Source organism: Ranitomeya variabilis, chromosome 3 (genome assembly GCF_051348905.1).
Source record: "Ranitomeya variabilis isolate aRanVar5 chromosome 3, aRanVar5.hap1, whole genome shotgun sequence".
Taxonomy (NCBI): domain Eukaryota; kingdom Metazoa; phylum Chordata; class Amphibia; order Anura; family Dendrobatidae; genus Ranitomeya; species Ranitomeya variabilis.
In genome coordinates, this window is record NC_135234.1 from 28,638,399 (window position 1) to 28,651,880 (window position 13,482).

Consider the following 13,482-nt stretch of genomic DNA (forward strand, 5'->3'; position numbering starts at 1 on the left):
CATTTCATTACAACTTTTTTTTTTATACTGTGAGCCAGACAGAGGTCCAGCATCAGATTCAACTATCTCCCATTTTGCACCAGATCATAATTCAGAGGAAATCATCCCAGCTCCCCTATTAAAAGTTACAATGTACTTAAAAAAAAAGAATCTAGATATTTTTTCTAATGACCTATATTTCGTAAACATTGGGACACTTCAGACTTCTGACGATTCTGATCTTTTTTGCCGATTTGCCCTCCACATTGCAGAATCTGAATCTTCTTGTCTCCTCACTAATGACCAGGAGATAAGAACATCCTTTTCTGCAGTCTCGCTTCTTCCCAGTTTAATGGTCTCTCTTGCTTTGTAAGCAATGCAGACAGAACGCCCGTTCCATCTCTCCAGCAATCATTCCCCGCTTCACTGTCCAGAGCTAAGATTTATCCAAGACGCCGAGCAATTTATTCCTCTATTTCTGCTCACACACAAAATGTGACACGAATGCAAAGAAATACGTAAAAAAAAAAAATTTCTATGTCAAATCAGTTTTTTTTTCCTTTAAATCAATGCATGAGCAGACCAAAGGTTTTGAGCTTCAGTCATCGCCTTTAAATCTTCTCCTAATATTAAATCTTCTTTCGCTTCCAGATGACAGATCTACGGTGCTATTGACTGACGCTGATTTCGGGGAGTCATCGAAACAGAAGTCGTTAACTGTCACTCACACGGTGCATTACCAGTCCGTCTCACAGGCCACAGGGCCCCTGGTCGATGTGTCAGACGCTCGGCCCGGGACAAGTAAGTGTTATTACATTTTGTGTATCGCAATTCATATATTTGTGTAAAAGCTAATAGAAATCAAAATTTATATCTAAATGTAAATTAAATGTTAATTTTATTATATCCATATTTTATTTTTAGTATTTATATACATTGAAGATAAAGTATTTTTAAAAAATAAAAACATATTTAAAGAAATATATATATATATATATATATATATATATATATATATATATATATATATATAATTATATACACACACATTTTTGTATTCATGTTTTATTTTAAAGTATATATACCATAGTATTTTTCGGACTATAAGTCGCAACGCACCATACAACGCACCTAGGTTTTAGAGGAGGAACTTAGAAAAAAAATTGAAGCAAAAAATGTGGTTAATTCTGTGCTTAATATCCCCTATTCTAGTATATTATTATTATTTATTATTATAGCGCCATTTATTCCATGGCGCTTTACATGTGAGGAGGGGTATACATAATAAAAACAGGTACAATAATCTTGAACAATACAAGTCGCAACTGGTACATATGGTCCCCTCATCCGCATCCTGGTATGCATAATCCCTCTGCAGCTAAGGCTGGGATCACACATGAGAGAAATACGGCCGAGTCTCGCATGTTAATACCCATCATTGCCGCTGTCACTCAGGAGCGGAGCGTGCGGCTCCATGTATTGCTATGCGTCTGCACGCTCCGCTCCTGAATGACAGCGGCAATGCCGGGTATTAACATGCGAGACTCGGCCGTATTGCTTGCATGTGTGATCCCAGCCTAACAGTGTGTGCGCTATTAAAGAGAAATAAATATTTGCTTCTTTCCACGTCCATGGGCGTGGAATGGAGTGAATATTAATTTCTTTTTAGCAGCAGGCACAGGAGTTAGCCACAGCAGCCATCTCCTGCTCCACCGCTGGCGCTCCCCCACATCCGGACTATGACGCACCACCCATTTTCTTCCACATTTTTTGAGGAAAAAGTGCCTTTTTTAGTCCAAAAAATATGGTATACAGCGAGGAAAATAAATATTTAACACACTGATGATTTGGCAAGTTTTCCCACCTACAAGGAAGGAGATGTCTGTCATTTTTATCGTAGGTACACTTCACCTGTCAGAGACAGAATCTAAAAAAAAAACCAGAAAATCACATTGTAGGATTTTTTAAATAATTAAATTGCATTTTATTGAATTAAAATAAGTATTTGATCACCGACCAACCAGCAGGAATTCTGGCTCTCACAGACCTGGTATTTTTTCTGTAAGAAGCCTCCTACTCTGCACTCATTACCTGTATTAATTGCTCCTGTTTGAACTCGTTATCTGTATAAAAGACACTTGTCCACTCAATCACACTCTAACCTCTCCACCATGGCCAAGACCAAAGAGTTGTATAAGGACACCAGGGACAAAATTGTAGACCTGCACAAGGCTGCGATGGGCTACAGGACAATAGACAAGCAGCCTGGTGAGAAGGCAACAACTGTTGGCACAATTATTTGAAAATGGAAGAAACACAAGATGACCGTCAATGTTCCTCGGTCTGGAGCTCCATGCAATATCTCGCCTCTTGAGGTAAGGATGGTTCTGAGATTGGTCCAGAATCAGCCCAGATTTACATGGGAGGACCTGGTCAATGACCTGAATAGAGCTTGGACCAGTGTCTCAAACATTACTGTTAGTAACACACTACGCCGTCATGGATTAAACTCCTGCAGGGCACACAAGGTTCCCCCGCTCACACCAGCACATGTCCAGGCACATTTGAAGTTCACCAATAACAATGTGGATGATCCAGAGGAGGCATGGGAGAAGGTCGTGTGGTCAGATGAGACCAAAATATAACTTTCTGATATCAACTCCACTCGCCATGTTTGGAGGAAGAAGAAGGATGAATACAACCCCAAGAACATTGTCCCAACTGTGAAGCATGGTGGGGGAAACATCATACTTTGGGGATGCTTTTCTGCAAAGGGGACAGGAAGACTGCACCGTATTGAAGAGAGGATGGATGGGGTCGTGTATCAAGAGGTTTTGGCCAACAACCTCCTTACCTCAGTAAGAGCATTATAGATGGATCATAGCTGTGTCTTCCAGCATTACAGGGCAACTAAGGAGTGGCCACATAAGAAGCATTCCAAGGTCCTGGAGTGGCCCAGCCAGTCGCCAGACCCAAATCTAATAGATTGGGGGGAAAAATCATACAATGGGATTTTCTGTTGTTTTTTTTAAAAGATTCTGTCTAACAGACCTCTCCATTCTTTGTAGGTGGGAAAACTTGCAACATCATCAGTGTATCAAATTCTAATTTTTCCCACTGTACATATACGGTATCACCCTTTTCCCCATCCATCAGCTTAATAAATAGGAGGGCACATTTTGGAGGATTGGTCCTAATATTCACGAACATTGGAACATAGAAGGATCGGTAACAACATTCTAGTTGCATGCAGAATCCAAGCCTTTGATTGCAGATTCCATTCCGAAATCCACTGAGAGTCTGATGACACTCAAACACCATGCAAGCCCCTTCACATGAAATAGAAAAATTGTGTATTAAATATTTTTTTGTATCAGTCTGTATAAAAAGTAGCATGTTACTTATTTAGTTTCGACTGTGGGTCTCATGTGCTACATACTGGCAGCATAGCTAATGCAAATATTTAGCAGAAATCAACGGTCAGTTTTAATTAATTTGCTTATAGAATTATTAATTATTGCATTTCCTGCAGCCACCAGTAGGGGGAGTGTAAGAGTTTGCTGCATACTGTTTATACTTGGATCTCAACATAAAAGTGTGCAGTAATCCTCTGAGCTCCCCCTAGTGGTGGCTGCGGGCGACCAAAATCTTATCTATTGTTCATTGTATTAGGACTGATCCTTCAAAATTGTGCTGAGGAGGATAGAGTCATTTACCCTCCCCCGTTACAGCTTCATTAATTCATTTGCTAATTTAAGGCTTGGTAAATAATTATACTTTCTGTAATCAGCTGGAATTTGGTTAATAATATATGAAGTTATTTTCTCTGTCTCCGAGTGGTAGAATTAATTGATTAAAAAGCCTGGGAGGAAAAAGAAAAAAAAATGCAAAATTGAATCTCACATAATCAGACTCGCACTGGAGAGCACAGGATGTAGAGTGCTTAACCCTTTCAAGGCTATCACTGCCATGCATTTGTATCCCCCCCAAAAAATCTAAAGGGATCAATCATTTATGACAAACTGCAACAATTCAGTTTATTCACCATCAGGTCTCGAAATCATGGGTGACAATTCTAGTGAAAGTGGCAAAAATTTGATGATTAGTTATTTTTTTTTAGTATAAACGAAAGCAAACTTTTCTTGGTCACTATTATATGTAAATTTTGGGTGTTTTTTAAAGGGACGGTCATGAAAATGCCTTTAGTAAAAACATTGATCCGATCGTTCGGCTCTAGCTTTATGTTATCTGGCCACACATTTCCCCACAGCGGCCACTACAGTTGGAATGTGGTATTACATGACTCCTATTCAAATGAATGGTCAACCATGTAACTCGTGGCCTCCACAGCTGAGACCTCCCTTACTTAGTGTCTCTCTTATCTAATTCATAGAGGGGGTTAGATGGGGCATATAGAAGGGTGATTATGAGACAACCTTTTCTATTTTTTGGGGGGAAAAAATCCCCCAAAATATTGAATCTACAATATGTCTGGTTATTCCAAGTAGCTTGGCAATTACAGACACTATACAATTCTGTATGCAGATAGAGGGGATTAGATGGGGCATATAGAAGGGTGATTATGAGACAACCTTTTCTATTTTTGGGGGGAAAAAATGCCCCAAAATATTGAATCTACAATATGTCTGGTTATTCCAAGTAGCTTGGCAATTACAGACACTATACAATTCTGTATGCAGCTTTGGCTGTGACTAGAGAACAGGACATCAGTCTCTTAAAAATTGCAATCTTAATCAAATGTTCAAAATCAGAGCTGCACTTCCAGTTTTGCCAAGATATCTTTACCTCTTCGACTCTTCCGTGCCCTAAATCCCTATTTTTAGAATCTCGTTATTTATTTTAGAGAAGAAAATCCTTCGGTTAAAAAAAAAAAGAAGAAAAAAAAAGACGCTTCATAAACTATGTATAAGGCTGTGCTCAGGAGACATAAGAATGCCACAGCGGGGTGCGGAGAACCACAGTAGGATAATAGGGCAATTGGGGTAAAAAGCCTTATTATGTGTGACGGCGCTGTCTAGCCAGGCTAAAAATACACTGCCGGCTCTGCGGCAGACCTGACATTTACAGACGTGAGGGAATTCTCCGAGAGCCGGAGCCAAGGGTAGGACATCGGGGAGCGGGGGACTGATGGAGAGGGCCACGGTGTAGGGGAACATACATCAGATATCGAGCTTTACGCCTTGCGGGCACAGATGTGGATGTTGTGCTGCTTGGCCTCTCCGGGGAATGATTTTTAGATTATTTATTGTTTAGTTTATTAAATTCTAAATCGTTTTTCGTAAAAAAAAAAAAAAATGGCGTCATTACCCGTAAGCCAGAGGCAAAGCTGAGCATCTGATCATAAAGCATCGTGACACTCTCTGAGGACGGCCCTGGAAAGTGGAATGTAATGCAAAATATAAGTCATTCGTTTTCTATTTAGTCGTTTCTAGGTTCTAGTAAAGCTGGGTGACCACAAATATGGTGGCCGGTAGCTACAGGTAACGAAGATCTAGGTGAAAGACTATGAAGGAGCTGTAATGGCAACTATAGTCGGTGTTACCAAACTTTCCGAGATCCTGATAAGTTACACAAAAAAAAACATGTAAACTATTTTTACTAATTCTTTACCTATTTTTTTCTGTAATAACATCAGATATTATACTCCATTCATAATCAGAGCTGCATTTAGTAGGCTGTTAGAATCGGCCTGACCACTCAGGTTAGCAGCACATAGAGTCACATGTAAAAGTTTGGGCACCCCTGGTCAAAATTACTGTTATTGGGAACAGTTAAGCAAGATGAAGATGAAATGATCTCTAAAAAGCCTAACGTTAGAGATGGCACCTTTCCGTTGTATTTTAGGCAAAACAAATATATATATTCCTGCATTCTCATCATAAAATTCAGCGTCAGAAGTATGCAAAAACATAAGTACTGTGGATCGCTGATGAGGTTAAAATACAACTCTTTGGCCACAATAATCAAAGGCATGTATGGAGAGAAAAGGGCACAGAATTTGAGGAAAAGAACATCTCGCCAACTATTAAACATTAGGGTGGATCAATCATGCTTTGGGGTTGTGTTTCAGCCAATGGCACGGGAAACATGTCACGGGTACAGGGAAGTATGGATTCAATTACATTTCAACAAATACTTGATGCAAACATAACACCATCTGTAAAAAAGCTGAAGGTTAAAAGAGGATGGCTTCTACAAATGGGAAATTATCCTAAATCCACAATAGATGACCTCAAAAGGAGCAGGCTGAAGGTTTTACAATGGCCCTCTCATTCCCCTGATCTAAGCATCATTGAAAATCTGTGGCTAGACCTCAAAATAGCAGTGCATGCAAGACCAGGGAATCTCACAGAACTGGAGGAATTTTCCAAGGAAGAATGGAAGAAAACCCCTCAAACAAGAATTGAAAGACTCTTGTCTGCCTAAAAAAAGCATTTACAAACTGTGATCCTTGCAAAAGGGGGTGTGACTAGGTACTAACAGTGCAGGATGCCCAAACTTTTGCATCGACCTATTTTCCTTTTTATAATGTTTAAAATGTAAAAGATGATTTATATATAGTGGTGTGAAAAAGTATCTGCCCCCTTCCTGATTTCTTATTCTTTTGCATGTTTTCTACACTTAAATGTTTCAGATCACCAAGCAAATTTATATATTAGACAAGGATAACATAAGTAACACACAAATTGCAGTTTTTATATGAAGATCTTTATTATTAAGAGAAAAATAAATCCAAACCTACAGAACCCAGTGTGACAAAGTGATCCCCCCCTTTAAAAAACAAATTAACTGTGGTTCATCACATCTTTGGGAAGCTGAGTTCAAATTCCCTAGCCACACTCAGGCCTGATTACTGCCACTCCTGTTCTCAATCAAGAAATCACTTAAATAGGACCTGCCTGACAAAGTGAAGTAGACCAAAAGATGCTCAAAAGCTAGACTTCATGCCACAATCCAAAGAAATTGTGAAACAAATGAGAATCAAATAATTGAGATCTATCAGTCTGGAAAGGTTATAAAGCCATTTCTCAAGCTTTGTGACTCCAGCGAACCACAGTGAGAGCCATTATCCCCAAATAGTGAAAACATGGAATAGTGGTGAACCTTGCAGGAGTGGCCAGCCAACCAAAATTCTTCCAAGAGCTCAGCACTTCCCTCACTTAATGTCAGTGTTCATGACTCCCATCATAAGAAAAAGACTGGGTAAAAATGGCCTACATGGCAGAGTTCCAAGACGAAAACCACTTCTGAGTAATAAGAACATAAAGACTTGTCTCAGTTTTGCCAGAAAACATCTTGATGATCCCCAAGACTTTTAGGAGAATACTATGTGGATTGACGAGACAATAGTTGAACTTGTTGGAAGGTGTATGTCCCATTACATCTGGTTTAGAAGTAACACAGCATTTCAGAAAAGGAACATCATGCCAACAGTAAAATATGGTGGTGGTTCTGTGATGGTCTGGGGCTATTTTACTGCTTCAGGACCTGGAAGACTTGCTGTGGTAAAAGGAACCATGAATTCTGCTGTCTACCAAGAAATCGAGAAGGAAAGTGTCCAGCCATCTGTTCACGACCTCAAGCTGAAGCGCACTTGGGTTCTGCGTTAGGAAAATTATCCAAAACACATCAGCAAGTCCACCTCTGAATGGCTACAGAAAAACAAAATTAAGACTTTGGAGTGGCCTAGTCAAAGTCCTGACCTTAATCCTATTGAGATGCTGTGGCATAGACCTTAAAAGGCGGTTCATGCTCGGAATTCCTCCAATGTGGCTGAATTACAACAATTCTGCAAACAATGGGCCAAACACCTTTTTACACAGGGTGAGAATTCTTCATATGTATAATATATAGTGCAACCCAAGGTATTTACAGGTAAAGTAACTTTCTTAAAGGGAAAGTTTCAACGTGATATCACTGAGGAAAATTGTGGAAACTACAAATTTCCCCGACGGCGGCCAGTACAGGTGATATTTGTGTTACACGGCACCTTTCTAAGCCTGGCCTGTTGTGGCAGTCAATTGTTTTAGTTGCTCTTTGCCTTAATAAAAGGGGTTCAAGTGGAGGAGGCACATTTCTATAATGTCCATAACCCTGCATGTAAGAGTGAAACCTGTAAGAAAGTGTTGGCCCTGTCACTAGTACATGAGTCAGGGGTGCGTCAGTCTTTTGAATGCCACTTCCTTACTTTCATCCCTATTTTACCACTTTTTCTTTCTTACAGATCCAACCACTAGGAAAAATGCTAAAGCCGGTCCGGCAGCCCGCAATAGATACGCAAGTCAGTGGACACTTAATAGACCCCATCCCACCATATCTGCACACACGCTAACAACAGACTGGAGGCTGCCAACACCAAGGGCAACCGGATCAGTAGACAAGGAAAGCGATAGCTACAGTGTGAGCCCATCACAGGACACAGGTAACTTATTTTTTTATAATGGATAGTAAATATGTCACTATTTGCATTTTTTAAGTTTGGACACTTTAGTACAGTGTTGTAAAGACACAACAATCACGTAAAACTTTGTGACGTGTAAAACGTAACCTTCAACGGGGCTTGTGAATTGAGACCCTGTTAAATTCCAATGGTCCCAGCATTTAGGAATTCATCCAAAACTCTGTAGAAGGTTGGAGGTTTCCTTTAATTATAGGTTCAGTCCCTGTGTGTATTATACAGTAGGTATCCTTTGTATTTTGGTTGCTTTGCCTTCTTATAAAGTCGCTGATTCTCAGTGTAGTCAGAATCCCCAATCTATTTGCAGTGGTCCGTTCCACAAGTCACGACATCAACCTGAACCATTGTGGATCAAACCACCTAACAGACACAGAGGGGTTCTGACTACATAAGTGGCTGCCTAGCAGTATAAAGCTTGGCAACGAGAAAAAGCACAAGAAAGAACATTTCTCTCAAACAACAACTACTACTGCTCATCATCTACATCTTCTCCCTTCCTCTGATTGAACATTAACAAGATTTTGGAAGCTTTCGTGGTCAAATAGTCATATAGTGGGTTACATGGAGGTGAGAGTCACATGTAAGACACGTAGTCCTCTCTCATGGCCATGACATCAATAAAGTTTTCCGGATCTGCGGGGTCAAGATCTAAGGTAAAGTGGACAACCCATGATCTAATGGCCTACTGACATGATCCTCACCTCAGATGCCCATCCCGTGCTGGCATTACTGATGTCATTTCTGTATAAGCCCATTGGAAACTGCAGACGCAGAAATCTGGAATTCTCCACCCATGAAGTGCTTCTCCCTCACATCCCTCCAGCCGGTGAATCTGTTATATTGCAGTTCCTATGGTAACTTCATTTATCAGCCCCTCCGACAAAACTCGATTAGAAAGTCTATTACCGGCAAATGCAAGATTATTTCTATGTGTCTGAATTGCTTCGGACTCAATCCGCCTCGTATGATTTGATATTTTGTAAGATCCGATCGCATTGAAAACGCCACTACGCCTCCCGGCGCTGAAGACCGTTTTGTGAATGTAAATGTGGAGGTCATTTCCCCATTGAAATACGTCCTAAGCCAATAAAGGGATTACAAGGAGCAGCCATTGATTTTCTTATAAGCTACTTACCAGATGAGAAATTGCCTTAATATTAGCGAGGATGATAAAGCAATTAAAAATGGTATAGATTAAGGGGCCACGTTTACTGCCACCGCCCGCTGCTCCCGTATTGATTGCATTATGCTGTTTACTCGCATGAAAGTACATTGTGTTTTCATTAGGATGCAGTCGATATGTAGGATTCTGGATTACTAGATGTTCTAGACGATCAGGTGATACATGTCATTACTCTGAGTAACCAGAACGACTTTTATTAGGGCTCATATAGGGGGCAATGGTGCGTGCACAGACCCTCTATGGCACCATATGGAGTCCCTAAAGGTCCGTATTACAGGCCTATTGGGTCACTGGGCATCCTTGGGTGTAACTACCAGGGCCGCAGGTATAACATCTGTTTTGGGTCTCAGCAATTAAAAATGGTAAGATGCACATCATAATGTCTGTGAAAAATAATGTGATCCCACTGTAGGTTTTACTGTTTTACTATGGAGTCACATAGTTACCGCTGAGTACTATCCCTGCACATCACTGTGTGCATTATCCCTGGATTGTGACATTACTGTGTACATTAGCATAGTGCTGAGACTTCACTGTGTGCTTTATCTTTGTGTGCTATATCACTGCACTGTCATCACTGTATGCTTTATTCCTGTACTGTGACATCACTGTGTGCTTTATCACTGTACTGTGGCATCACTTTGTGCATTATCCTTATACTATGACATCACTGTGTGCTTTCTCCGTCCTGTGTCATCACTGTGTGCTTTATCTCTGTACTGTGACATTACTGTGTTTTATAACTGCACTGTGACATCACTGTGTACATTATCCCTGTACTGTGACATCACTGTGTGCTTTCTCCGTCCTGTGTCATCACTGTTTGTATTATCTCTGTACTGTGACATCACTGTGTATTATCCCTGTACTGTGACATCACTGTGTACATTATCCCTGTACTGTGATACCACTGTGTGCTTTATCTCTGTACTGTGACATCACTGTGTACATTATCTCTGTACTGTGACATCACTGTGTGTATTATCCCTGTACTGTGACATCACTATGTGCATTATCCCTGAACTGTGATTTCACTGTGTGCTTTATCTCTGTACTGTGACATTACTGTGTACATTATCTCTGTACTGCGACATCACTGTGTGCATTATCCCTGTACTGTGACATCACTGTGTGCATTATCCTTTTATTCTTACATCACTGTGTTCATTATCTCTGTACTGCAACATCACTGTGTGCATTATCCCTGTACTGTGACATCACTGTGTGCATTATCCTTTTATTCTTACATCACTGTGTTCATTATCTCTGTACTGTGACATCACTGTGTGTATTATCCCTGTACTGTGACATCACTGTGTGCATTATCCTTTTATTGTTACATCACTGTGTGCTTTATTTACTGTGACATCGCTGTGAGCAGGATTTCTGTGCATTTTGCCTCTATAATTACATATGTTTGTGAATTATAGCCTCCACATTATGAAGAGCCAAAATACCAATCATTATTTTACCTTTTGAACTCGCTGCTGACAATAGCCGCAGTGGGCCGAGGCCACTGTTACCAGCTTTGTTATGGGGCCTCATGGTTACTTGTTACACCCCTGTGCGTGGAGCTGATTACCCTAGAATATTCTTATACGACCATGTGCATTAGTCACACGTTCTGATCTTGCAGGATTACGGATTATCTTTCCATTCTGTGCCGAAAGCAAATTCTGCCCTGTGAAATTCAGGAAACTTCTATCTAAAAGAAGCCAAATTAAAGGTGAAAATCACAGCGTCAGCAGCTCTACACCGTGCAAACCCAACGCTGCTGCATCTGATCATTTACATATGGATCCTGGATCAATAATATTTCCACTCCTTCTCATCTCTCAGACCCTGCCAGCAATATCAGCAAATATATTATGTAAATTGACAGGACATGAGGGCAGAAGGGTCTGGGCACTTATTTTATACAATTACACCATGCATGCCATCGTTGGCCAGGGTATTGTGCTGCCAGACTGGAAACCAGAGTGCCCTATGTATCTGTACAGTAAAATGTAATCATCCAACATCAATGGGACATCAGAGGTGGGGATATATTCCAAACATTAAAGGGTCAGGTCACTTGGTGATGCAGGAGACTGCTCTTTAATGCTGCCATTCTCCACTGGCTTAGTCCAGTTTCTATATTGCCCCAGTTAGATGCCTACTCTGGTAATATGGTGAGTACAGCCTTGTAGCCTTGTGCCCATCAACAGTTCTGAATCATCTTAGACTGGTCCGAAGTTTGGGAAACAATCTTGGAAAGTCTTCATGGTTTTTGTAACTTTTATCAAACTTGGGTTTTTCCACTGCGGTCCTAGGGCAGACCAAATCAATGACAGTGCCTGTGTGTGTTTCTTCTTACAGACCGAGCACGGAGCAGCATGGTCTCTACAGAAAGTGCCTCGTCCACTTACGAAGAGCTGGCCAGAGCCTACGAGCACGCCAAGATGGAGGAGCAGCTGAGACACGCCAAATTCACCATCACAGAATGCTTCATATCAGACACCTCGTCAGAGCAGCTGACCGCAGGGACTAATGAGTACACAGACAGTCTGACCTCGAGCACCCCATCAGAGTCCGGGATATGCAGGTTTACTGCATCACCCCCCAAACCTCTGGATGGTGGAAAAGTGCAAAATATGGCAGCTCCAAAGGCACATCGGCCAGGTAAGTGCATCTCATCCTTCTTCAGGCCGTGGTATTCCAGCGGTGATCACCATCTTAGAAGTGTGCTATACCGTGTCTGCTATTCAGTGTCTGCTATACAGTAGACTGCCTTACCATGATGCACAGACCTGATTTACACGGTGGCTGCAACTTTAGTTACTGGTAATTCTGATGTCTTTTTTGGCTTGTCGGAGGGTCGTTTAGTGAGTGGAATGGCTGCCACTGGTTCAGTACCAATAGGAAAACTTGCAGAAGGCATGATCTTGGTTGTAGGTGACATCCCTTTAAGAAGCGCCTCTGCAGGTTCTGTGCTGTGACGTCCCTTTAAGAAGTGCCTGTGCTGTTTGCAGCCCGTATCACAGCAGGCATAGCTATTCTTTATTTGGCCGCTTTCCTCTGCGTGTAAACAATGGTTAGATCCGAAGGGTGACATTTTCTAGACTCGCTGGAAACAATCCGTCCGTTCCGTTGTGCCGCCACACGCGATCTACCTGTCAGCTCCGCTGCGGGGTTATTTTTAAACCTGAAGATTTTCATAACAAGAATGTTGTGGAAACAAAAAAAAAATCTTTTTACTTGTCAGAAAACCAACCGACCATTAAATGGTTTGACAAGCAGCATATTTAACGACTTACCATCAGGACGGGACTTTCTTTTCTTTTTAATATTCTAGATTTTTTTTTAAGTTGGTCTGAAAAAGAGTCTACATTTTAATTTCATGCTTTTGTAATTTTAATTGTGCCTGGCAGACGTCTCGTATCGACAATATCTTCTGACAGTATAGTAATGAAGCTGGAGCATTGCTTCATTTATGTCGATCGTGGCTAAGCTAAGGATTTATTTAACGGGCCATCGAAGTAAAAGTGATTGTTCACCAAATATGTTGAACATTCTGTGTTAGTATATCTGCATAGTGTAAAAGTCGGACTTCCTACAGCCACCACTAGGAGGAGCCCAGGAGCCTATAAACAGTATGCAGGGAGCTCCCTAATGGTGGTGGCACACATACAGGGATGTATCGTTTACTCCAATGCCTATCCAGTATGACAGTACTTCAAGATGTAAAAAAATAAATGAAAAAAATTGTGTCGACAGTAATCCGAAAGGTCTCAACACCCAAAGCTTGTACAGCTAGTTATACACTAGATGCTCTAACCTATGAAAAGCCACCAAAATCTGT

General features: G+C 41.0%; 1 protein-coding gene across 2 annotated transcripts in view; it reads left to right on the forward strand.

Moving 5' to 3' along the window:
- The window catches only part of DSCAM (DS cell adhesion molecule), a 518,766-nt gene that overhangs the window by 457,529 nt on the left and 47,755 nt on the right, over window positions 1–13,482 (forward strand). For both annotated transcript variants that reach the window (XM_077293859.1, XM_077293860.1), the window contains exons 30-32: window positions 631–780; window positions 8,225–8,422; window positions 12,000–12,302. In XM_077293859.1, the coding sequence (XP_077149974.1) occupies window positions 631–780; window positions 8,225–8,422; window positions 12,000–12,302 (651 nt within the window). The remainder of the gene's footprint in view (window positions 1–630; window positions 781–8,224; window positions 8,423–11,999; window positions 12,303–13,482) is intronic.